Below are 27,401 nucleotides of genomic sequence, written 5' to 3' on the forward strand. Positions count from 1 at the left end.
AGGCCATGAACCCTGCCACAGCTTGCAGGATTTTCCTTGCGGATAACTGGGTACTGGTGGCCAGTTGAGAGAAATGCTATCTGGGATGTTGTATCCAGGCTTGCTCCCAGGAATACAATTTTTTGACTGGGGACTAGTTTGGATTTCTTCTCATTGATAGTGTACCCTAGTAAAGATAGTAGGTCCTTTACAAATGTCAGGTGCTGTAACAGCTTTTTCTGTCAGCCTAAATCAGGCAGTCGCCTAAGTAAGGGTAAATTTGAATATTTCTTTGTCTCCAAAAAGCAATGGTTGGAGCCAGGCATTTTGTGAAAACTTTAGGAGCAGTGGATAAGCCAAAGGGAAGTGCAAAGAACTGATAATGCATAGATCCTGCCCTGAAAAGTACAGTTTTGTACCTACCATAAATGTAGATGTCCGATAGATATGCAACTGCAGTCATAACATATGGGTTGTCCTGCCTCAGGCAGCCCTCGGTCGGCCGAATTCCAAAGTCTGGGTCCGGCGTCGGCTGGTGTCGCCTCCTCTCAGACGTCACAACGGCTGGAGTATAAAGGCATTGGCCGACGCCATCTTCTTCAGTGTTTCTTGCCCCAGATGCCAGCTGCCCTCCTAGGAAGGCTAAATTTGGTAAATGGATAAAATAATCCAAAACATGCACAACAGTAATAAACAGATACACCATAGGAGATACCCCCAGCTGAAGGGAAGAGGGGTAGGGACCCAAAAAGAAGAATACAGAGGGGTAGGAGGGTGGGAAAATCCGACTGCAGTTGCATATCTATCGGACATCTACATTTATGGTAGGTACAAAACTGTACTATGTCCTTCAAGAATGCAACTGCAGTCATAACATATGGGTCGAGTACCATAGCCAAGCTGGGGGTGGATGGAACTAAGATAAGGATGGTGTAGCTAAAATCCCCTGCAGGACTGCCGAAGCAAAGCCTGCTCGGGATCTGGAGTATAAGGGCAGGTTGTAGTGCTTGGTAAATGTATGCACGGAGCTCCATGTAGCAGCTTCTAAAATGTCCTTTGTTGCCACTCCTCTTAGGAAAGCTGTGGAAGTGGCTATAGCTCTGGTAGAATGTGGCCTGATATTGGCTGGCACACCTTTTCCATGGAAAGAGTATTAAAATCTCATGCAATGTCCAATCCATTTTGAAATTGTTTGCTTGGAGATTGCTTTTCCTTGTACTCCAGCAGCATAGGCTACAAACAGCTGATCAGACCTTCTGATGGCCTTAGTTCTGTCCAAGTAGTAGCGTAATTGTCTGTGTATGTCCAAAGTATGCAGTAGTTTTTCCCCCTTATTTTGAGGATTGGGGAAGAATGCAGGTAGATGAATAGCTTGATTTAGAGACATCCTGGAAATTACTTTTGGCATGAATGTAGGATTGGTTCTTAGAGAGACTCTGTCTTGATGAAAAATGAGGAAGGGGGGCACTGCCATGAGTGCCTGTATCTCCGAAACTCTTCTTGCAGAGGTGACTGCCAATAAGAAGGCCGTCTTCCATGACAGAAATTGCATTTCTGAGGTTGCTGCTGGCTCAAATGGAGGAAGAGTTAGTTTTTCCAACACGTAGTTGAGGTCCCATGCAGGTACTGGCTGTTTTCTGGGAGGTTTGATATTCTTTATCCCTCTTAGAAACTGTCTTAGCAGAGGATCTTGAAAACACTGGAGGGTCACAGTTGTATTTTGCTGAGATTGCTGAGGCATGAATCTTTATTGAGGAGTATGAGAGTCCAGTATGAAATAGTTCTGCCAAGTATTCTAATATTTGAGGTATACTCAGTAATGCTGTGTCCTGACCCCTGTCGGCATTCCAGATACTGAATCTCTTCCACTTGGCTGAATAGGTTTTTCTGGTGGAAGGTCTGCGTGCTTCCAGCAAGATCTCTTGAACAGATTTAGAAAGAGAGTTTGGTGTTGAAGTCATGGTAGCCTCCAGGCTGTCAGATGCAATGTTTTCAGGTCTTGATGTACAGTCCTGTAATTGCGTTGAGTTAGGAGCAGGGGCCATAGGGTCAGAGGCCATGGCTTGGTCAGAGTTATGGTCAATAGCAATGGGTACCAGTGTTGCCTTGGCCAGTCTGGAGCTATCAAGATGCCTGTTGGTTGTTCTGCTTTGATCTTCAGTATCACCTTGGTCAGCAAAGGCAGGGGAGGGAATGCATACATTTTTAGAGAATTCCAGCTGAAGGAGAGACCATCCATTTTCCAAGCTAGAGGGTGGTGAGTCCTTGTGCAGAACTTTTCCAGGTGATGATTTAAGTGGGAAGCAAAAAGATCTACATCCGGTCTTCCCCATGTCCTTGCCAGTTGAGAGAAAATGTGAGGGTGCAGCATCCATTTGTGTGGATCCATGAAATCTCTGCTCAGATTGTCCGCCAGTACATTGTCCTTGCCTGGTACAAACTGGGATTGTAAATGTATCCTCAGGCTCAGGGATTTTTCCCAGAGAAGCATCGTTAGTCTGCAGAGGGGGTAAGAATGAGTGCCTCCCTGCTTGTTTATGTACCACATGACAGTAGTGTTGTCTGTCCTTATTAGCAAATGTCCCTGTTTTAGTGTTTTTTCGAAAGTCTCGATGGCATGTATCACTGCCAACATCTCCTTTTGGTTTATGTGCAGATGTCTTTCCTTTGGCGTCCAAAGACCTTGAATGCATCTGCCCTCCATGTGCGCCCCCCATCCATGGTCTGAGGTGTCTGTTGTTATCATTTGGTCTGCTTGAGGTCTGTTCATGCCTTCGTTTAGTTGACTGGCTTGAGCCCACCATAGAAATTCCTTCTGCAGACATGGAATAAGTGGGATTATGTCCTCTAGGCTGTTGTGTTGAGACCATAAGTTTTTTAGATACCACTGCAGCTTTCTCATATGAAGTCTTGCCAAAGGTATCAGAAGGATGCATGATGCCATGAAACCCAGGGCCTGCAGGATTTTCCTTGCAGTCAGCTGGGAAAGCTTTGCTAGGCCTTTGAAGTACTTTGGTAAATGCTGCTGTTTTTCCTCTGTGAGGTAGGCCATTTGTTTTTCCGTGTCCAGTTTGGCTCCTAGGAATATAATTTGTTGGGATGGTAGTAAGTTTGACTTCGGAATGTTGACTGTGTATCCCAAGGCCTGCAGTAGGTGCATGACATAGTCCAAATTCCCTTTTAAGGTTTGTTTGTTGTCTGCTTGTATGAGACAGTCGTCCAAGTAGGGGTATATCTGAATCCCCTGCCACTACTGATGCCAGGCATTTCGTGAACACTCTGGGCGCAGTAGATAAGCCAAACGGCAATGCTGAGAATTGATAATGCTCTGTCCCTGCAAGAAATCTGAGGTATCTTCTGCAGCTTTGTCTGGGACATGCAGGTATGCCTCCTTGAGGTCCAGAGTGACCAGCCAAGACCCCTTGCCCAACATGGGAAGAAGTTGCTGCAACGTCAGAATTTTGAACTTTGGCACAATGAGGAAAGTGTTTAGAGTTGACAAGTCCAGTATGGGTCTCCACTTGTTTTCTTTTCTTGGAACAAGGAACAATCTTGAATAAAATCCCTGGCCTTGTTCCCGAGGAGGAAAGTACAGTTTTGTACCTACCATAAATGTAGATGTCCGAACTGGATAGCATCTGCAGTCATAACAAATGGGTTGTCCTGTCGTCAGGCAGCCCTTCGGTCGGCCGGATTCCAAAGTCTGGGTCCGGCTTCGGCTGATGTCGCACTTCACCCGACGTCATCTCTGCTGGTCTTCGGGTATAAAAGCATCAGCCGACGCCATTTTCTTCAGTGTTTCTTGCCCCAGATGCCAGTTGCCCTCTTGGAAGGCTAAATTTGGATAAATGTCAATGTATGCAGACAAGGTATAAGGCAAATACAAAAAAATAAGCATGTATGTACATATACACAAACAAATACACCATAAGAGACCCCCCCCCAGCTAGCTATTAGGAGTGTAAATACCCTAGGAGTACCACAGAGGGGAAGGAGGGTGGGTAATCCTGACTGCAGATGCTATCCAGTTCGGACATCTACATTTATGGTAGGTACAAAACTGTACTATGTCCTTCATGGATGCATCTGCAGTCATAACAAATGGGTAGAATACCATAGCTAAACTAGGGGTGGAGGAAGAAAAAAGTACAGTTTTGTACCTACCATAAATGTAGATGTTCGAGGATTCCATTGCTGCAGTCCTGACTATTGGGTATAGTCCGCGTCCAGTCGGCCCGAATACCAGAGTATAAGGCTGACGTCGGTCAGGGCGCATTAGACTGACGTCAGTACGTCAGGGTACTAATGCGCATGACCGACGTCATATCCTCAGTCTTTTCTTGCCCCAGATGTCAGAAGACCCTAAAAAGACAAGTTCCAAAAAACCTGCACCAAAAACATGCACAATATATACAACAATATATACAAAAATATAAGCATGTAAACTCACCTACACAACCACCCCTAAATACAGAGGGGAAGGAGGGAGGAAAATTGGACTGCAGCAATGGAATCCTCGAACATCTACATTTATGGTAGGTACAAAACTGTACTATGTTCTTCGTCTTCCATTGCTGCAGTCCTGACTATTGGGTAGAATCCCAAAGCAGAGGTAAGGGAGGCTGGCAAATTATAAAGAAGTAGGAGCTGACAACATGCCTTGCAAAACAGCTGTGGCAAAACCAGCCCTAGACTTAGAGTAGATAGGAAGGTGATAATGCTTAGAGAAAGTATGCACTGAACTCCAAGTAGCTGCTTCCAAAATATCCTTAGTTGCCACCCCTTAGAAATGCTGTTGAAGTGGCAGTAGCCCTAGTGGAATGAGGCCTAATCCCAGCTGGAATCTCCTTGCCATGATGGGAATAACAAAATGCAATGCAAAAGCCAATCCACCTAGAAATAGTTTGTTTTGACACAGGCTTGCCCTGTGAACTCAAAGCAAAAGAAACAAACAACTGCTGAGACTGCCTAAAATCCTTAGTCCTGCTTAAATAATAACGCAATTGCCTGTGTACATCTAAAGTGTGCAAAATCTTTTCCCCTTTATTTTGAGGGTCTGCAAAAACGTAGGCAAATGAATAGTTTGGTTTAAAGCCACACTAGAAACCACCTTAGGCATAAAAGAAGGATTAGTGCGTAATGATACCCTATCCTTATGGAAAATCAAAAGGGCTCAACTGCCATAAGGGCCTGCAACTCAGACACCCTTCTTGCAGAAGTAATAGCCAACAGAAAAGCAGTCTTCCATGACAAGTATTTCAATTCAGCAGTAGCTGCAGGCTCAAAAGGTTGTAGAGTAAGTTTTTCCAACACAAAATTGAGATCCCAAGCAGGAGTAGGAGCTCTACGTGGGGTCTTATATTCTTTGCCCCTCTAAGAAACTGCTTGAACAAAGGATGCGAAAACAAAGGTGGGTCACAATCATAGTGAGCTGAAATTGCTGCAGCATGAATCTTAATGGAAGAGAAGGACAAACCTTTGTCCAATAATTCAGTAAGATATTGAAGAGCCACACTCAAATTAGGCTCAGAAATCTCCAAATTCTTTGCTGTACTCCAAAATAAAAATCTCTTCCATTTTTCTGCATACACTCTCCTTGTACTAGGCCTTCTAGCTTCCATAATCACATTTAAAACTTGTTGAGGAAGTTGAGACCTGCTGTGTTTCAACACAGAATATGCCAGGCTGTTAGATGAAGAGAGTGAAGCTTGACATTGAGCAGATGACCGTCCTTCTGAGATAACCGATGAGGAATCAGAGGTAAAGGCCATGGGGGCTTCTTTACCAGACTCCGTAGTAGTGGGTACCAGTGTTGCCGAGGCCAATCTGGAGCTATCAAAATCATCCTTGGCCTGTCTTGTCTGACCTTTAACAGTACCTTTGGAAGAAGAGGCAGAGGTGGAAAGGCATACACATGAAGGTTTTTCCAACTGAAAGACAGAGCATCCACTTTCCAAGCTGTGTGATGAAACCCCTTTGTGCAATACTTTGGCAGCTGGTGGTTTAGTGGAGAAGCGAACAGATCTATGTCTGGAGTTCCCCATGACACTGTCAGTTTCTGAAATACATGAAGATCCAGTTTCCACTCGTGGGGATCCATGATTTGTCTGCTTAACACATCTGCTAAGGAGTTCTGTGCTCCTGGCAGAAACCTTGCCTGAAGAGTTAGTTGCAGGCTTAGCGCAGTCTCCCATAAAATCATTGCTTGCCTGCATAGAGGATAAGAATGTGTTCCCCCTTGCTTGTTGATGTACCACATGACAGTTGTGTTGTCTGTTAGAATCAACACCTGCCCTGGAAGAAGTAACTCCTTGAAAGCCATTAATGCAAACTGGACTGCTAACATCTCTTTCATGTTGATATGTAGATGCTGTAGTCTGGCAGGCCACTTGTCTTGTATCCACTTTCCATTTAGATGAGCTCCCCAAGCAATGTCCGAGGCATCTGTCGTTAAGATCTGACTTGCCTCTGGCCGGGTCACAGAGTCCCTTGTTTAGGTGACATTCCTGAGCCCACCACAAGAATTCTTTTCGAAGGCAAGGTATTATTTGAATGACAGTGTCCAAATCCTGGCAGTGCTGTGTCCATACATTTTTGAGATACCATTGTAGCTTCCTCATATGCAGTTTGGCATTGGGAAGCACCAGAATACAAGATGCCATGAACCCTAATGCTTGAAGGACTGTCCTTGCAGTCAGCACGGACTGATGAGATAGTTGATGGAAGTAAAGTGACAGACTCTTTTGTTTGTCCGGGGTTAAAAAGGCCATCTGGGCTGCTGTATTCAGTCTCACACCCAGAAAGCACATGTCTTGAGAGGGTACTAGACTGGACTTTATTTCGTTCACAGAATACCCTAGGCATCTTAGCACTGCGATAACAAATTCCAGATGCTGTAGAAGATCTTCCTTTTCTTGAGCCAGAATCAGGCAGTCGTCCAAGTAAGGATAGATTTGAATTCCTTGAAGCCTGAAGTAAGCTATCACTGGAGCCAGAACCTTTGTGAACACTCTGGGCGCAGTAGATAAGCCAAAGGCAATGCAGAGAACTGATAATGAGAATTTCCAGCTCGAAACCGCAGATACTTCCTGCAACTTAGCCTTATAGGCACATGAAGGTAAGCTTCTTTGAGATCTAAAGTTACCATCCAGTGATCTTTGCCCAGCAGAGGTAAAAGCTGTTGTAACGTCAACATCTTGAACTTGGGAATGTCCAGATAAGTGTTGAGGATAGATAAATCCAAAATTGGTCTCCACGTGTTTCCCTTCTTTGGTACAAGGAACAGGCGAGAATAAAATCCTAGGCCCCTTTCTGATACAGGGACTGGCTGAATGGCCCCTATGTGAAGTAACTGAGAAACTTGCTTGTGAGCCTCTTTTCTTTGTGGAGGAGGAACGTCTGGCATGCCTTTGAAAGGGGGCATTGTATGGAAATAAAATCTGTAACCGTGGTGAATGATATCCAACACCCATTTGTCTTGAGTAATGAAATCCCAATTTTCTTTGAAAAGAGACAGTCGTCCTCCCAAAGGAGCTGCCAAACGTGAATCTGCTGGCAGCTGAAAAGACAGGTCATTGGGTCTGTTTACGAAAGGACTGACCCCTGCCCTCACCAGAAGTCTGAGCAGGTGAACTCCTGTTCGAGGCCTAAAAGAACCTTGAGCCCTGCCCCTACCACGTCTAGACCTACCCCTAGACTGGGAATCATAAGCAGGATATGTCCACCCTATAGCAGGCCAATTTCTACTAAACTTTGGTGGCTGCACCTGCAAAAATCTTTAACAGTTTGCATAGACTTAGCTTTGTCCTCCATTTTCTTTAAAACTGCTTCCACAGGCGATCCAAACAACACATCAGACTGTAAAGGAGCATCCAAAATCCTTGTCTTAACATGCTCAGCTAAATTCTGATCCTTCAACCAGGCATGCCTGCGAAGAACAGAACTGGTAGCAGCCACCCTCGAGGAGGCCTGTACAGCATCAAAACCACATTGCAAAGAATGCTTACCCACTTGTTCAGACACATGAACCAAATCCAGCAACTCTTTACACTCAATACCTTCCGCCAAAGCATCCACCTTAGATTTCAATTGTGAAAGGAGATAATTCTGATATTTTAGCATGTGAAACTGACAATTCAAAGCTCTCATGGCTAGAGTGGAAGAAGTATACACTTTCTTTCCCCACCTATCCAAAGCCCTTGCCTCTTTATCAGTGGGAACAGGATTTTTAACCACAGAAGCCTTTACACCCTTAGGCCCTTGAGAAATAGTTTCTGGGTCCGCCCTAGGACTCTTAAACAAATATTTATGAGCTTGGGCACCCTATAATACCTATCAGGCTTAACAGGAGCAGGAGGCAAAGAGTCAGGGTTCAGGGAAGCCTCTGCAAAAACATCTTCCACCACATTCAACACAGGAGGAATAGCTAAAGGCCTATGCTGGGGTAAAACAAGAACTCCCTAAGCCTTTTCCTGGAATCAGAGTAATCCTGGCCTTCCCATTTAAAGTGCTCCCTCATGGAATGCAGAGTCTCTGAAAATGAGAAATCCTCAGGCGGAGAAGCTGTAGGAGTGGAATCATCCACATCAGAATCAGAATAAGTAGGATACTCCTGCATATCTTCCACAGAAGATTCTGAAGCCTCTGAACACTGTTCAAAACTATCAAACTCGGTTCCACCCTAGGCCTCTTATCAGGCGGGGCATAGAACCACTAATCATAGTAATTAAATCTTCTGCCATTTTAAGCATATGTTTCTTAGGTACAGAACCCGAAATGCTAGGAGAAGCCCCCACTGAAGCTGAACTAGGCCTACCTCTCAAAGAAGTTTTGGCAACAGAAGGAGAGGCTCTAACTACCTTGGGGAGAGAGGGAAGAACATTCACCTGAGAAGCCCCTCAGCCTGGCCTACCTCCTGAGAAGGCACATCCTGTAAGAGTATAGTTTCTGCCTGGGACTCCATGGAAACTCCTGGCAAAACCTCCGGCTCCACTGAGCCTTCTAAAGAACCGGCGTCCGGGACTGCCGGTTCCTCAACCCTAGGCTTCACTGTTTTATCCTTGCGCTTCTTGGAGGCGGGCGCCGGAGCATCCGGCGGCATTTTATAATTGCAACGCTTCCCAAACACTAACCTGGCACAGTCTAACCTCCTCTTAATAGTGCGTTTGTTAAACCTAGCACAAGAGCGGCAACCAACAACGTCGTGCTCAGGCCCTAAACAAGGTATACACAAGGTATGATAATCCCTATGAGGTATCTGTTTCCCACAAGAAATACAGTTATTCACTTTTTCTGACATCCGGTAAAATACTGAGGCAAGAAAAAACCAAAATGTTCCCCAACGGGGTACTTAGCCAACTCTGTTTCGGTCTGAAACTCCGGTTCCGGAAATATTTCAGAACGCCAACCTGCACTCGCAAAACTGCTTCTGCATCGGACCATGCGGCAAAAAAGACTGAGGATATGACGTGGGTCATGCGCATTAGTACCCTGACGTACTGACGTCAGTCTAATGCGCCCTGACCGACGTCAGCCTTATACTCTGGTATTCGGGCCGACTGGACGCGGACTATACCCAATAGTCAGGACTGCAGCAATGGAAGACGAAGAACATCAATTATGGTGTAGTTAGGATCCCTTGCAGTACAGCAGTGGCAAACCCTGCTCGGGATCTAGAATATAGAGGTAAATTGTAATGCTTGGCAAATGTATGCACGGAGGTCCAAGTAGCCGCCTCAATAATGTCCTTGGTTGCCACTCCTCGTAAGAAGGCTGTGGTAGTGGCTGTAGCTCTTGTTGAATGAGGTCTTATGTTCTGTGGCATTGGTTTTCCATGGTAGGAGTAACAGAATCTTATGCAATTTCCTATCCATTTGGAGATTGTTTGTTTGGAAATTGCTTTTCCTTCCCTTCCTGAAGCATAGGCCACTAACAGCTGGTCAGTTTTTCTGTTACCTTTGGTTCTGTCCAGGTAGTAGCGTAACTGTCTATGTACATCCAAAGTATGCAGTAGCCTTTCCCCCCTGTTCTGTGGGTTAGGAAAGAAGGTAGGCAGGTGGATTGCCTGGTTTAAGGACACTCTGGATACCACCTTTGGCATAAATGTAGGATTAGTTCTCATGGAGACTCTATCTTGATGGAAGATCAGGAAGGGTTGTACTGCCATTAAGGCCTGGAGTTCTGAAACCCTTCTTGCTGAAGTAATTGCCAGAAGGAAAGCAGTTTTCCATGAAAGGTGTTGCAGATCCGCTGTTCCTGCTGGTTCAAATGGTGGGAGTGTCAATTTTTCTAGTACAAAATTTAAGTCCCATGCTGGTAGTGGTGGTTTCCTAGGAGGTTTTACATTCTTGATCCCTCTAAGGAATTGCCTGAGTAGAGGATGCGAGAAGACAGGTGGATCAAAGCTGTATTCTGCAGAGATAGCTGAAGCATGTATCTTGATGGAGGAATAGGACAGACCTGTGTGTAGAAGCTCTGCCAAGTACTCCAGGATGTTAGCAATGTCTATGTTTGACACATCTTTTCCTCTTTCAGCAGTCCAAGTGGCAAACCTTTTCCATTTTCCTGCATAGTTCCTTCTTGTTGAAGGTCTGCAGGCTTCAAGTATAATGTCTTTAACCCTTTGGGATAAGTCTGGGTTAGTTGCTCTTAAGTGATGTTCCAGGCAGTTAGTTGTAAGGTTTTTAGGTTTGGATGCAGAATGTTGCAGTTGTTCTGAGTTAACATCAAAGGCATCAGGGGTATTGACCACATTCTCCCCTGAGATATGCTCCTCAGCAAGGGATACCAGTGTTGTCTTGGCCAATTCGGAGCTATCAGAATTATCCTTGGTTGTTCCTCTTTGATTTTCATTAGTACCTTGTGCATCAGAGGAAGAGGTGGGAATGCATATGCTGTCAGGCCTTTCCAACTGAAGGAAAGGGAGTCCACCTTCCATGCAAGAGGGTGACACGTCCTTGTGCAGAATTTCCTGAGCTGATGGTTGAGTGGGGATGCGAACAGGTCTATTTGTGGCATTCCCCATTTTCTTGTGATGGCCTTGAAGATGTCCGGGTGTAGCATCCATTCGTGAGCATCCGAGGTGGTTCTGCTTAACATATCTGCTAGGGTATTTTCTTTTCCTGGCACAAAGGTAACTGGATGTTGTAGCTGAGAGCCATGTTCCAAAGGTCCAGAGTCATTCTGCATAGGGGGTACGAATGAGTGCCCCCTTGCTTGTTGATGTACCACATGACTGTGGTGTTGTCTGTCCTTATCAATAAATGGCCTTCCTTGAGGAAAGGCTTGAATTTCTGGATTGCTAGTTGTACTGCCAGCATTTCTTTTTGGTTTATGTGCAGGTGCAGTTGGTCTGGAGTCCACAATCCTTGTATGCATTTGTCCAACATGTGTGCCCCCCAGCCTAGGTCTGAGGCGTCCGTTGTGATGGTCTGGGTCGCTTGACCTTTGCGGAAGGGCAAGCCTAGGTTTGCCTGGCATGCTTGAGCCCACCATAGGAATTCTTGTTTCAGGCATGGGATTAGTGGGATTTCGGTTTCTAAGCTGTGTCTGTGTTGAGACCATAAGTTTTTTAGGTACCACTGTAGCTTTCTCATATGCAGTCTGGCATGAGGAATCAGGATTATGCATGATGCCATGAATCCCAAGGCCTGCAGTACTTTTCTTGCTGTTAATTTGTTCTGCTTTGTTAATGCCAAGAAGTAAAGAGGAAGTTGTTCTTGTTTTTCTGCAGTCAGGAATGCCATTTGTTTTACTGTGTCCAATTCTGCACCCAAGAATGTTCTTGTCTGGGATGGGATTAGTCTTGACTTTTTTAAATTGACTGTGTATCCCAGAGCTTGTAGCAAGCAAATGACCCTTTGTAAATCTGTTGTCAGCTTGTCTTTGTTGTCCGCTTGTAGCAGGCAGTCGTCCAGGTATGGATAGATTTGGATTCCTTGGAGCCTGCAATGAGCGATTACTGATGCCAGGCATTTTGTGAATACTCTGGGCGTAGTAGATAAGCCAAAGGGCAATGCTGAGAATTGATAATGCTCTGATCCTGCAAGGAATCTGAGGTATCTTCTGCAAATTGGTCGTATGGGGACGTGCAGGTATGCCTCCTTGAGATCTAGAGTCACCAGCCAACACTCCTTGCCCAGCATGGGAAGAAGCTGCTGTAAGGTCAGCATTTTGAATTTTGGAACGATGATGTATGTGTTTAAGATGGACAGATCGAGAATGGGTCTCCAAGTTTTTTCTTTTCTTGGGACTAGGAAGAGTCTGGAGTAAAATCCTTTGCCTTGTTGATTTACTGGTACTCTCTCCACAGCTCTCATGTTGGTTAGCTGAGTTACCTGGTTTAGAGCTTCTGTTTTTTGCGTTGGAGGTAAGTTTGGCATTCCTCTTTTTACTGGTAAGGTGTGGAAGTGGAACCTGTAGCCTTGGTCTATGGTTTTTAAAATCCACTTGTCTTTTGTGATATAGTGCCAGTTTTGTGAAAATAAGGCTAACTTTCCGCCTAAAGGTGCTGCTATTTGCTCTCTGGTAGGCGGTGTCAGGGCCAAGTCACTGTGATTGTCCTGTTGCAGTGGCAGTGGTTGTGTCAGTGCCTTGCTGGTTATTACCTTGCCACTGTCGTCCTCTGTAGGCACTCCCTCTGGATTGGTTTCTGCCTCTAGAGCGTCTATACCTGCCTCTTTGGGTCTTTGAGGAGTCTGGAAAGGACCAATTTTTGGCAGGCCAATTTCTGCTAAACCGAGGGGGCTGAACCTGTAAGAAATCCTTAACTGTTTGTACAGATTTTGCCTTTTCTTCCATTTTCTTCATTACTTGTTGAGCAGAGGTACCAAATAGACTGTCCTTATCCATAGGAGCATCTAACAGCTTTGCTTTTACATGATCCGGCAGGACCTGCTCTTTCAACCATGCATGCCTTCTTATCACTGTGCCAGTCATGGCTGATCTAAATGAAGCCTCCAGTGCATCATAGCCACATTTCAAAGAATGGTTACTAACCTGCTGTATGTTATTCACCATTTCTAAAACATATTTCTTATCTAAGGGTTCTTCCGAAGAAAGTTTCTTAGTCAACTGATCAAGCATAAACTCTTGGTATTGGATCATGTGAAACTGACAGTTTAAAGCTCTAGCTGAAAGAGTGGCAGATGTGTAAACTTTTTTTGCCCCATCTGTCTAATGACCTGGCTTCCCTTTCAGACGGGAGGGGGTTTTTAGTAGAGGTAGAAGCTACTGCCTTAGGCCCCTGGGCTATAGTCTCAGGATCTGCAAGTGGGGCCCTGAAAAGATGGTGATGAGTGTTAGGCACCCTGTAAAATCTGTCAGGTTTGGCAGGGGCTGGTGGTAAGGTATCAGGTGCAGTGCAAACATCATTAAATGCATCATCCACAACAGGCAAAACTGGAGGAATAGCTAAGGGCCTATGTTGTGGAAGGTGCAGAAAGGTTCTAAGCCTTTTTCTTGAGTCTGAGAAATCTTGTTCTTGCCATTGGAAATGCTCTCTCATGGCATGTAAGGTTTCCCCAAAAGAAAATTCCTCTGGAGGAGAGGCCGATGGAATGGATTCGTCAGCATCGGAGTCTTCATAAGTGGACAAAGGAGCCTCTGGCTGGTCTGTAGTGTCTGAGTCCTCCGAGGGATCATCAGAGCACTCCTGCTGGGGTGGCTCTGTCCTAGGTCTCTTTTCTGGAGGCTGAGAGGCCCTGTCTGGGTGAGATTGGGATCCCCTAATTAAGGAAATCAAATCCTCTGCCAAAGTAAGCATTTGAGAGCTAGAAGGGTGTGTGTGTGAGGAGGCCTTAGCAGGAACTGTTTTAACAGTTTTGGCTGCTTTGGCCCTGGCAAAGGTCTTGATAGACATGGCTGCAGGAGGCCTAGCAGCACCACGTGCTGGGGTAGAAACATCCAAAGGGATGGTGTCAGATAAATCACTAGAGGCCACAGTAGTAGGCAAAGTTTCAGAGGCCGATTCAAGTAAAGTAGCAGGAGCCTCGGTAGTAGTAATGGATTCGGCTGAGGATAGACCGGTTTTCTCGGTTTCGGCCGAAACAGAGACACTCGCGGTTTGCTTATCCGTGGTTTCGGCTGAAACCGCGGACCGCGAGTGTCGGTCTTTTTCTTTGCGTTTTTTAGTTATTTGGGTTGTCGGAAGATCCGATGGCATAGTGTACGCAAAATCTGAGCCGAAAAACTGTTCAGCAAACTCCGACCGACGCCTAAGCGTTCGTCGGTTGAAGGAAGAACAGGCTAAACAGGCAGCTACGTCGTGGTCTGGGCCTAAACAAGGTAGGCAGTAAGAGTGGAAATCCTTATGAGGTATTTGTTTCCCAAAAGTTAAACAATTATTTACTTTTTCTGACATCGGCTGAGGCAAGAAAAAGTCCCCAACGGGGTACTTAGCTTTTTAGAAGTCTTCGAAGTAGTATTCGGTAGTAGGAATCTCTGGATCTGACCGACCGGCACTTGCGAACAGCTTCTGCTTCGGGCGCCACGCGGCAAGAAAGACTGGAGAAAATGGCGTCGGCTGATGCTTTTATACCCGAAGACCAGCAGAGATGACGTCGGGTGAAGTGCGACATCAGCCGAAGCCGGACCCAGACTTTGGAATCCGGCCGACCGAAGGGCTGCCTGACGACAGGACAACCCATTTGTTATGACTGCAGATGCATCCATGAAGGACATCCCTTTCTATTGCTTTTATACTTAATAGCTTGGAAACTTGGGTGAGTGCCTCTGCCCTTTGATGATGTGGCAGGTTTGGCATGCCTTGTTTTACTGGTAATGTGTGGAAGTGGAATCTGTAACCTTTGTCTATCAAATCCAGAATCCAATTGTCCTTGGTTAAGATATGCCAGTTTTGTGAGAATAAGGCTAATTTTCCGCCCAAAGGTGCTTCTCTTTGAACCTTTGTAGGCGGTACGAAAGTCAAGTCATTGTGATTACCCTTGTGGTGCAGCTGAATTGTCTGCGCCACTTCTTTGATTTGGAGGTTGCCATTGGCGTCCCCTGTAAGATCCTCGGTACTGCCCTCTACCTCGGGCACGTCTGCTTTTTCCCCTTTGAAACTTATCAGAGCCGGGGAAGGACCAATTCTTGGATGGCCAGTTTCTGCTGAATCTGGGTGGCTGAACCTGAAGGAAATCCTTGACTGTCTGTACTGACTTTGCTTTTTCCTCTATGGATTTAAATAGATCTTGTGAAGTAGCACCAAAAAGCTTTTGTTTTTCCAAAGGTGCATCCAGTAACTTTACTTTAACATGGTCAGGCAAAGACTGATCCTTCAACCAAGCATGTCTACGTATTACAGCCCCAGTCATAGCTGCCCTACATGAAGCTTTCAGTGCATCATAACCACACTGCAGAAAATGGTTATTAACCTGCTGAGTGTTATGAATATGATCCTACAGTGCCTTTTTATCAATCGGCTCAGAAGAGGCTAACTTTTTCTGTAAATCATCCAGGAGAAAATCTTGGTACTGAAACATGTGAAAAAGGCAGTTAAGAGACCTCATGGCTAAGGTAGTAGAGGTATATACTTTTTTACCCCATCTCTCCAGGGACCTTGCTTCTCTGTCAGCTGGCAGTGGGTTTTTGGCAGAGGAGGAAGCCACTCCCTTGGGGCCCTGTGAAATAGTTTCTAGGTCCACAGAGTGAGCCTTAAAAAGGTGCTTGTGAGTGTCAGGGACCCTGTAATATCTGTCCGGCTTGACAGGAGCAGGAAGAAGAGAATCAGGGTTGGCACTGGAGTCAAGAGTAAACATCATCCAAAACATCCATAACTGGAGGGATAGCCAAGGGTCTGTGCTGGGGAAGCTTGAGGAAAGTACGAAGCCTTTTCCTGGAGTCAGAGAATTCCTGACCCTGCCATTGAAAATGTTCCCTCATGTAATGCAGGACTTCACCAAAAGAGAAATCTCTGGAGGGGAGGGAGAGGGAATTGATTCCTCAGCATCAGAGTCCTCCTAGGCCTGGAAGGGTTCTTCTTGGGCATCAGAATGCTCAGAATCCCCAGAGGCTTCATCCGAGGAGAGGTCGTCCGCCTGCTCAATTCTAGGCCTTTTTTCTGCAGGTGGCTGAGAACCCCTGTCCGGATGAGGCTGAGACCCCCTGATAAGGGAAATAAGATCTGCACCAGAGACATGATCTGCTTATCAGATGAAGGGTCCTGGGCAGGTTTAGGATGGGCCTTGGCCTGACTGGCGGCCTTAGCACGTGCAAAGGCCTTGATGGACATGGAAACAGGAGGCCTAGCAGCCCCATGTGCAGGCGTTACCTTGTCCACAGGAATGGTGTCGGGTAGATCCAGAACTTCGGTTTCCGGAGGAAAATCCACAACCGGCACCGGAGAGATCTCCGAGACCGAAGGTCGTGTTAACGCTGTGTCGGCCTGGAGCGGTTGATTTACCACTTGCGAGGGGACCGGAGCGCTAGCAGAGGATTTGGGAGTAGCATCGGTAGTGGACGCGGGCTGAGGATGTCGGTCCTGGTCCTTGCAGTTTTTAGCAGATTGGGTTGTCGGTAGATCCGACTGCATGATATACACAAAGGATTCACCGAAAAAGTCCTCGGCGAATTCTGCCCGGCGCCTGAGAGTGCGCTTATTAAAGCAAGCACAGGCCGAGACGTCGTGGTCTGGGCCCAGGCAAGGAAGGCAGAGAGAATGGAAGTCCTTATGAGGTATTTGTTTACCACAAGACAAACAATTATTAACTTTCTCAATTTGTTCTGACGTCGGCTGAGGCAAGAATAAATGTTCCCCAACGGGGTACTTAGCTTTTAGATTACTTCGGTACTGAAAATACAGGAGCTGACTGACCGGCACTTGCGAACTGCTTCTGCTTCGGGCACCGCGCGGCAAGAAAGACTGGAGAAGATGGCATCGGCCGATGCCTTTATACTCCAGCCGTTGTGACGTCGGAGAGGAGGCGACACCAGCCGACGCTGGACCCAGACTTTGGAATTCGGCCAACCGAGTGCTGCCTGAGGCAGGACAACCCATATGTTATGACTGCAGTTGCATTCTTGAAGGACATCGCAGATATTTTATGCAAAGCTCTCTGAATGGGATATGCAGATAAGCCTCTGAGGTCTAGAGTGGCTAACCAGGCATCTTTGGAGAGCAAAGGGAGAAGCTGCTGCAGTGTGACCATTTTGAATTTTGGTACCACAAGGAAGGGGTTTAGAATAGATAGATCTAAGATTGGGTGCCAGGTGCCCTCTTTTCTGTGTACCAGAAAAAGTCTGAATAGAACACTTGTCCTATCTGATCTGCAGGAACAGGCTGAATTGCCCTCATGGAGAGCAGGGAATAAACTTGGTTTTGTGCCGCTGCCCACTGGTTTGGAGGAACATCTGGGTATCCCTTTGGGGTTGGCAACGTGTGGAAATAAAATTTGCACCCCTGGGATACTATGTTGAGGACCCATCGATCGATGGTGATGGAGGCCCAGTTTTCTGCATGGGAGGCAAGTTTTCCTCCCAGGGGCACGAGCAGATGGGATGAGGTGAGAGAAGCAGTTGAGCAGTCATTGGGAATTCTTTCCCTAAGGGGGTGGCTTAGCACTCCCTGGTTTAGAAGTGGAAGTACTCTATTGCTTAGATCTTTGCATAACCTACGACTGCTGTCCGGGGGTTTTTGTTACCCCTAGGTCTCTAGACTGAGGTGGCCTTTGAGGGGGCTGGAAAGGACCAATGCTTTGAGGGGCAATGCCTACTGAATCTTGGAGGCTGAACTTGCAAAAAGTCTAACTGACTGCACAGATTTAGTTTTTTCTTCCATCTTTTTTTCTTTGTTCAGTGGTGCGTCCAATAATTTTGATTTGACATGATCTGGCAAGGACTGTTCCTTAAGCCAAGCATGCCTTCTAAGTACAGAACCTGTGACTGCTGCCCTGCAGGATGCTTCTAGGGCGTCAAACCCAAATTGCAGGGTATGCTTACTGATGTGGCTTGCAAAATGCATAAGTTCCTGCAAATCTTTACTTTCTGCACAGTCAGGGAAGGTAGAAAATTTTTGTTTAATGAGTTCCATGGTATGTTGCTGGTATTTCAGCATGTGAAACTAACAATTTTAATACACTAATGGCAAGGGTTGCAGAGGTATATACTTTTTTACCCCATCTGTCTAAGGATCGAGAATCCCTGTCTGAGGGGGTGGGATTCTTAGCTGTAGTTGCTTTTATTCCTTTAAGCCCTTGGGAGATGACCTCTGGGTCATCAGTAGGATTATTGAAAAGAAGAGTCAGGGACTCTAATACCTGTAAGGTTTCCTGGGAGCATGAGGTAAAGTGTCAGGAGTTAGACTGGATAACAAAGACATCATCCACAACATCCAGAACAGGGGGTATAGCTAAAGGTCTGTGCTGTGGTAAATCTAAAAATTCCCTGAGTCTCTTTTTGGACTGAGGATAATCCTGGCATTCCCAATGGAAGTGCTCTCTCAAAGTATGCAGGGTTTCACCAAAAGAAAAATCCTCTGGAGGAGAGGCAGAAGGAATGGATTTCACCGCATCTAAATCTTCACAAGCAGATAAAGGCATGTCTTCATAATCAGAAACCTCAGTCGGACACTTAGTCAGATAAATGTGCTGGATTCAAGTCTCTTTTCCTTTTAGCAGGGGAAGGTTGGCTTCCCCTAATCAGCATAAGGTCTTCTGCCATTTTAACCATCTGTGATTGTGGCAAGGAAGCAGGCACGCGAGTTTGGGTCGTCGGTTTTTTAGGTGTAGCTCGTACTCTTGGCCTTAGAAACTCGATAGTTTTAGAAAGAACTGAAGATGTGAAAGAATTCGGTTTGTGTCGAAGATCGGTAGTGCGGAGAACTTCCTCAGAAGCCAGTGCCTGCACAGCGGCTCTGGACCCATCCAAGGTAGAGACATCCACAGGTTCCATAGTCAAAGAGTCGTCTTGTGGCATACTATACTATCGGACTATGAATGGGTCTCGGTAGCGGCCTGCGAATCCATCGATGCGGGCACCAGGGGCTGCGGAAAGCGCCTCACTGAGTACCAGCAAACTAGCAACTAGCTTAACTGAGGCGTCGTCGGCAGTTTTGGACCTGTCTCTGTCTTTATCCTTACATTTTTTCAAAAGATCAGTAGTCGGATGGCTTACCGAAGCCATTTCGGAATATGGTGATCGAGAACAGCAGTATTTAGCGACAATAAGGGCCCGAAGACGAACAGTTTGGACGTTGAACAAAGCACAAAACAGGCAGTGACAGACATCATGGTCTGGGCCTAAATAGGTGACGCAGTAAGAATGGAAATCTTGGTGTGGTATTTGCTTTCCACAGGCGAAACAATTAACTTTTTCTGACATCGGTTAGAGCAAGAAAAAAGGATCTCCATGGGGTACTTGGTTTTAGAAGACTTAGACTTCAATTTCGGAAATGAAAACTCAGATAGCGGCCGACCGTCACTCGTGCAAACTGCTTCTGCTTTGGGCTCCTCGGCAAGGAAGACCGATATAATGGCGTCGGCTGCTTGTGTTATGCCACTGACGACCTGATGTCAGTCCTGGAGCGACAGCAACCGACATAGAAATACTAAGCCACTGGTATTTGGGCCGATTGAGAGCTACCCCTGGCAGCATAAACCAAGTGTGATAACTGCAGCGGTGAAACATTTAGAACATACCTCTACACCACATCGAACGTCGAGGGAGGATGAGGCTCCTGAGAAACTGGCAAGGAAACTGCTCTCCCCGGATCCAGCGTGGGGATTGGAGCCGAGCCCAATGGAGCCGAGATACCAAGGGGCAGGCCTTGACCCAACACTATCGGCACCAAAGGAGAAAGGCCCAACCTCTCGGATCCGACGCCCAGGCTTTGGCTCTGAGAACTGCTCGGGTCCAAACCAGTCGGATCCGATGTGCTCAAGGTAATGGCCGGCATCGAGGTACATGGTACCATCGGCGACGGCCACCTGACTCCAGGACCTCTCGGATCCAAGAACTCTGATACAAGTGGTTGGACCAGAGAAAGGAGATATCGGGGCAAAGAAGGGAAGCGAGCTCCTCCCTCCGGAGGGACAGGGGGCTGGTAAGACCCCCATCTGAATCTGGGTGAGAATAAACCTTTGCATCATTCTGTCAATGTGTGCTTCAGATAGACTTCGGGTGGACCACGACGAGGCCACAGACTCTGGCCAGGAGGGTCGGTGTATGGAGGCCCTGGAAAGAGGTATAAGCTCCTCCAGCTCGGGTGAAAATCTCAGTGATTAGAGCAAAGGAGAAGCTGGCCTGACAAAGGCCGTCTGTTTAGGGGGAGGACCCACCAGATCCAAACGGTCTGGGGATCTCTTCGTCCCGTAGTCTCTCTCTCTCTCTGTCCTGGCTCCTCTTTTTTTTTTTTTTTTTTTTTGAGTCCCTATCCACAGGCCTTAGTCCAGGAGGTTGAGTCCCGGCCTGGAAGGGAGAGGAGACAGTGGCTGAAGTAGAAGTTGCGGTCATAGTCATAGCCACAATGGAAGAAGAGGCAGCCGCCTCCATAGCTGGGAGAAGTCCCTTAAGGATCAATTTTGCGCTAATTCCTTTAGGGCCCTGGGGTTCAACCTCACACAAATAGAGCAGACCGAAGATAGATGGGCTGCCCCCAGACACACAACACACAGTTTAAGGCCATCCGCTGGGGACAACTTATGGCCACTCTCTGTGCATTTCCTAAAGATCAGCTTGGCCTGATCTGCCATATGCAAAACACAGAGATACGAAGTACCAGAAACTTTAAAATAGCAAGGTTTAAACTACCCAACCCCAACACTCACTTGGAAGGAGGGAGAAGGGAGACAAGGCCAAAACTACCTACAAGAGAAACAACTTTTTTTTTTTTGGTGAAAGGATTGTGACGCAAAACGAGGGAAGGGGAGGCAAAGGACAGTAGGAAGCCTACCTACACTAACAACAACGCAGAACACCCACAAAAAAACAGTAGAAAAGTACCTACCATGCCTGGTGCTCTAGACCACGCTGCTTGGCAAAGCCGCGACAAACGAGATCTGAGGGAAGGAAGGAGATGGAGGAGTGTATGGGTAAGGGGAGGAGCTTGGATCAGATGCTGGTGAAACTGCTGTCTTGGATCCGGTCCAGATCAAACATCCCACAGGTTGATGATCAAATTAAGTTAACTACTTCAGATCAAGTTTTTTTACAGTAAGGAAGGCAGGAAGATCTCTACATCAAAGTTTGTACAAAACAGAAAAAAAAGGCTTTAATCCATCTCTACGGCTTAGACAGCATAACTCTTTGACTCTCTTGGTTATGAAATACTGACGGCTTTCAAGCTGAAGTTATGTTTGGGAAAAAAAATAAATACCAACCACAGCATTGTATTCAATGATTGGCCAAATAAAGGCAGAATACAAGGGGGAACAACACCTCCCTGGATCTTGACGATACACCTTTAATAATTATCTGGGCAATGAAAAAGGATTCCTTTCATCAAGGAAGTGTGCTGGCAATAAGCCTCTGATCATCCACTCTAAGTTACCTGCACTTTCCCATTCATGAGAATTGCCAGAACAGCAAAAAAAACAATGCTGTCACGATGATCATATGTCCCATCTCTCAAGCAAGTTAAGTTTCATATACATTTTTGGCTTCCAGCCTATAACTGTGTGTAAAGCTAAGTGAGACATGCACTTCTACCCTGCATGGAAAGGCAGCAACTCAAAGAATTTCTGAAGGATTATCAGCCAGCCTTTCAATCATAGTATTATAGGAAGTTACTAGGCTATTGGCCCTAGGGCCTTTACAAGCGTAGCCAAGTTCTCACCCTTATTTCCAAGGTAAAAACCTACTGCCCCTGTCCAAGAGGGACAAAGATGGAACCCCCAGGGTGAATTTATGGTCACCCATCCAATCGTCCAGATTGCGTTTGAAGACAGCCAGTGAGGTGCTCTGTTTGACATGAAATGAAAGTCTGTTCCAAGGGTGTGGTAACCTCTGTGAGACAAATCTGTCCCTCCAGCAAGTTTTATTAATGTTACATACCAGGTTAAGGTCTTTACAGCGAGTAACCAGTGTATCATTTGACTTTTGGATATGAAGCATTTCCAGTAATGCAGCGTCAGAGTTTGCCTTATATGCAAGGCAGAGATCACCTCTGAGTAGTCTGTATGAAACGGAATAAAGTGACAGTGATTTCAGATGATCCCCATAGGACAAATAGGGAGGACCTTCAATTTTCCTTGTGAGGAATCTTTGTGATTTCTCCAGTTATTGCAGGTGCTTAGAAAGGTACATACCCAAAAGGGGTGTTGTACTCAATTATTGGCCTGATGAGGGAAGAATATGGGGAAGTAATAACTTCTTTTTTTCTGGAAGCAGTGCCCTTACTTATGAGGTGAGCAATACAGAATGCCCTTCCAACCACTGTGGAAACATGGAGATCAAAGGTAAGGTTGCTGTCAACCTGTGTGCCCAGATCTCTCACCACTGAGTGCATACTTAAGGTGTTGCTATTTATGTCGTAGTTAGCAGGAACATCGCTTTTACCTAAAAGAATAATACATTTTTTTGCATTGAGTTTAAGGTCATGACTTTGAGACCAATCATTTGTTTGTGCAAGACCCTTTTGTAGGATGTTGACACCATTTGGAGATTCCATGACCAAAGTCTGCAGTCATCAGCAAACTTAGTCACAGACCTTTAGTTTTTACTTTACAAGCATAGCCAAGTTGTCAAGATCAGAACCTATTGCCCCTGTCCAAGAGGGACACAGGTGGAACCCCCGGGGTGAATTTATGGTCACCCGTCCAATCTGAAAAATAGATTCCAAACAGGAGAGGTCCCAGGACTGATCCCTGTGGAACACCACTGTTTACAGATCTGCTGTTGGAGGTGTATTCCCATATTTTGACTATATGTGTTCTATCAATCAGTGAGCCAGTTAGTGACTCATCTAATGATACAAGGATAAACGCAATCTTGATGAGTGGATGGGAAACCATAAATTTGTCCCAGAGGTTCCACCTTTGTCCCCCATTGACAGGGATGACAAGTGCTGATTGAGGTTTCTTTTTTGGGGATAAACTCTTGGCTAGGCTTGTAAGGGCCCCAGGGCCATTAGCCTAGTAATCTCCTATGACAACTAGTTGGGTGAGTTTACCAATGATGCCTGAGTGACTAAGTCCAGGTAGGCTGTATGCACATATTTTCCCTTGAATTCTATTTACTGAGTAATTAGGGTCAGTGCTGAAGACATTACTAGGATGTAGGTACAGGACAAAAAGATGCTTCTATTCACATCATGCTGAAATTACATCACTATGCTACATGTGACTGCTTTGCCATTTCTCACTGTATTAGCATCTGAATAAATTATCCAGACTTATCTGCATGGCAAAGAAACTTCTCTGCACGTGAATAATGTAGAACTAATCAGCTACAAAACAAGCAATTAGACATAAGAATTCCACTTACCTGATCTACTCTGAGTACAGTTACAGCAGCATTTGTGGCCAATTTTATTCCCCAGTGTTTAAGCAGATATGGCTCCAATACTCCACATTCCAGCATGTCTTTCACAGCAGCACTTTCACTCTATGAGAAGAGAAACACTGAATTTATATGGAATAAATTTGTGAAATGGCTTTAACCTTAGTAGCAATCTACAATACCTATGCCAAATTATAAAATGTAACAGTTAATGTGCAGTTCACTCTCCTTCATTCTAAAAATGCCATGGTCTACCCGTAAAGTCTGCAATGAAGAGGCAACCATCAGCATATGCTGAACAGTGACTACCACTGAAGGTAGACTGTTGTTAAATGGTAAAATAGTATGCAAGAAATAGGTAATGAAGCAGCATAAGAGAAAAACAACAACAAAAAAAAAGAAAATACATTCTCCATTACGCTGCAGATGCACTTTTTTTTTGGTTTAGGGGGAATGACTGGACACTAAAGAGAATGATCATCTTCATCCGTAAATTAAACATTTATAAAACATGCATGCTTATTACCTTCAGCTGATATACATGGAGGAGACCTTCTCTGATGGGTCCCTAATGCTGGGTTTACCCTCACTGATCAGCATCTTTTTCATATGTTCCCTCTCTGTGACATATCTCTCAACCTTGACAGAACACCTGAATCTTGGAAACATCTGGCTAAAATCAGGGACACCTAATTAGCATACTTTATAAATACTCATGGAAGAGTTAGTCAGAGTTAGAGATAAGCATGATACAGCTAAGTTTTATTTTGTTATAAAAATAGTTGCATACATTCCATCTGTGTTGTTTCATTCTTCCTCACCTGATAGGTTCAGATCAAAGACTGATCTGACTCAGCCGCTTCTACCAGACCATCGCATCCAAAGCTCTCAAGCTCCTCCCTTTACCCAAAATGCCTCACCAACCTAACATCCCTCAGATAAAGTTTGCTACCCCTGGATATAAAGGAACAGACCTATTACAAAAATTAACAAAAGCAAAAAGGAAAAAAGGAAGCTGAACTTCAAATAATGAACAGAGATTCCTGTATAACTCTTGGTTCTTTCCAGAAGCACAGGATGGGGGCAGGAGGGAAGGAAGTTGAGGAAGAATGAAAATGGACAAAACAGATGAAGTGTTATGTTGAGTACATCACTTTTATTTTACGTTGTCTTTTTCATTCCTCAACTGATGGGACAGAGTTCCCCAGCTACTGGAACCTTGGGAAGCCCTCATGGAAAGATATTCTGAAGTACTGCAGAGCCAAAGGATGCTCTGTGTTCCTGGAAATCAAATCTAATGAGCAATAAAAGTGTGAAGATTAGTCAAGCTGTAGCCATACACATGCCATCCTAAGAAAGCCCTTGACCAAAAGGCTAAAGAGACTGCCACAGACCTTGTGGAAGAGGCTCTAGGAGGCTTAGGTAATAAAAAAAATTATGTACTTACCATAATGTTCCATATGTGTTGTCTATTTTCATTCTGCCTCAACTGCTGGGTTAAGATCCAATCCTCGGATCTGACTCAGCAGTTACTAAAGCTCATGGTAACCAAAAAGCTCTCGAGCTTCTCCCTTACCCATAATGCACCAACCTCTAACATACCCCAGATCTTTTTTGCTGATTTTACCAGAAAAGTATCTATTAAACATAATTAAAAATCGACTTGTTCTACAGAAGGAGCTCAGTCAAAAGGACAATGGTGTCCTTACAGTATCTCTTTCCTCCAGAAGTTTATAGAAATAAAGGATGGGGGTGTGTGGGCAGGAAGTTGAGGAAGAATGAAAATGGACAACACAGATGGAATGTTATGGGGTAAGTACACAACTTCTTTATCTGATGTTGTCAATTTTCATTCTATCCTCAACTGTTGGGACAGAGCCCCCAGCTACCTAAAACCCTGGGTGGATGCGAAGAAAGGTTATTCCTGAGCACAGTAGAACCAAAGGAGCCAGATCTAATTTGTAATGAGTGATAAAAGGTATGAGGACTTGCTCAAGTTGCTGCTGCACAAATGTTGTCCATAGAAAACCTGGACAGAAATAATGAAGTTGTCATGGACCTAGCTGAAAAGGCTCTTACAGGTTGAGTTAAGGTAAGACCCAATTGGTTATAGATAAATGAAATACAGTCAGTCATTTGGCTAAAGTTATTTTTGCGACTGATTTACCCAATTTTAAATCTGCAAAGGAAACAATTGGTCTTCCCTTTCTGATAGCTTTTGTTCTATGTAGATAAAAACGCAACTGTTGGAGAACATCCAATAAATGCAACATATTCAAAAGAAGATCGCCTCTCAAAAATGCTTTGCACAGTTTAGCAGAGGCTACTGAAGAAAAAAGAAGTTATAATGCTTTGCACAGTTTAGCAGAGGCTACTGAAGAAAAAAGAAGTTATGTCTTAAAGTTCCATCTGAGTTGTTTCATCTTCGTTTATTCATTACTCATGGGACTCGGTTCTGACCTCGGAACCAAGCCGGCCTTTTTTTCAAGCTCGCATCAGCCAAACATCTCGAGCTAAGATTTTACCCATCATGCCCTTCTCCCTGTTACCTCAGATCTAGTTTGCAAGTTGGAAAAATGCAGCCGAGGCTACCTCTGGTCAGACATGACCTAACAACTGGAAAGAAGGACAAATGAGATCCACCAGAAACCTTCGGAGGGGGAAGACGGGTGGGCCGTAATGAATAAACGGAGATTAAACAACTCAGATGGAATGTTATGGTACGACATATCTTCTTTATTTGATGTTGTTAATCTTCGTTTATTCCTTAGTCATGGGTCAGAGTCTCCAGCTATCTTGTTCCTTGGGTGGCCCTATGGAAGGACTTTCCAGAGCACCACAGAACCAAAGGAAGATCTGCCTCTGGAGCCCAAGTCCAATTTGTAATGAGCAATGAAGGTATGAGGCCTAGCCCAGGTTGCGGCTGCACAAATGTCATTCAAAGATGGTCTAGCATGGAAGGCTGCAGAAGTTGCCACTGATCTTGTAGAGTGGGCCTTTACTCTGCCAGGTAAAAGGAAAGAAGGGATTTTCCTGAGCCATAAATGAAAGTAATACAATTTCTCAACCAAGTAACTTCAGAAACTGGACAACCTAATCTGGATTCAGAAAAGGCCAAAAACAGCTGGTCAGATTTTCTATTAAATTTAGTTCTGTCTAGGTAAAAATTAATTTGTCTATGTACACCCAAGGTATGCAGGCAATATTCCCCCTCTGTTGGAATGATTAGGGTAGAACACTGGCAAATCAATAGTCTGACTGACAGATAACTCAGAAACGACCTTGGGCAAGAAGGTTGGATTGGTCCTCAATGAAATTCGGTCCTTGTGAAAGATGAGGTAGGGGGGTTTGATAGACAAGGCCTGTAATTCAGAACTACATCTGACAGAAGTAATAGCAACTAAGAACAACGTTTTCCATGGCAGATACTTTAGATCACAGGTAGATGCAAGCTCAAAAGGAGAAGTTGTCAACCCTTGAAGGACTAAGGCCAGGTCCCAAGGTTGAACAGGTTCTCTGAATGGAGGCTTTACTTGGGTTACACCCTTCAGAAAGGTCTTACAAAGTCTGTGTGACATTACGGAAGAGCTCTGGAAGCCACTATGAAAATTAGAAATTGCAGCCAAATGAACACGAACTGTGGCGGCTGCTACCCCCGATTTAAAAATGTCTGAAAGGTATTCTAGCACAATAGAAACAGGGGCTGTACAAGGGTCCATTTGTTTATCTTGTAGTCAGAGTAAAAATCTCTTCCATTTGCTGTGGTAGAGTAGTCTGGTGGTTGAGTGGTAGAGTAGTCTGGTGGATGATCTATGAGAGGCAATCAGAATGTCACGCACAGGGGAAGATAGGTCATGCTGCCTGGCAATCATTGGTAGTGGATAAACCAAGCTGTCAATTTCAGGCTGGATAGGTTTGGATGAATCCGATTCTGCAGGTGAGAGGTCAACTCTGGATTTGGATTGAGAATCCATGGTCGATCTTAGCAG

At 45.2% G+C, this 27,401-nt stretch overlaps 1 protein-coding gene across 3 annotated transcripts in view; it reads right to left on the minus strand.

The window, feature by feature from the left end:
- Positions 1-27,401, minus strand: part of CCT8 (chaperonin containing TCP1 subunit 8) — a 1,023,638-nt gene that overhangs the window by 192,527 nt on the left and 803,710 nt on the right. For all 3 annotated transcript variants that reach the window (XM_044071397.1, XM_044071395.1, XM_044071396.1), the window contains exon 14: positions 23,398-23,517. In XM_044071397.1, coding sequence (XP_043927332.1) covers positions 23,398-23,517 — 120 coding nt within the window. The remainder of the gene's footprint in view (positions 1-23,397; positions 23,518-27,401) is intronic.

This window comes from Protopterus annectens, chromosome 5.part0 (genome assembly GCF_019279795.1).
Source record: "Protopterus annectens isolate FY-2018-M chromosome 5.part0, PAN1.0, whole genome shotgun sequence".
NCBI lineage: Eukaryota > Metazoa > Chordata > Ceratodontiformes > Protopteridae > Protopterus > Protopterus annectens.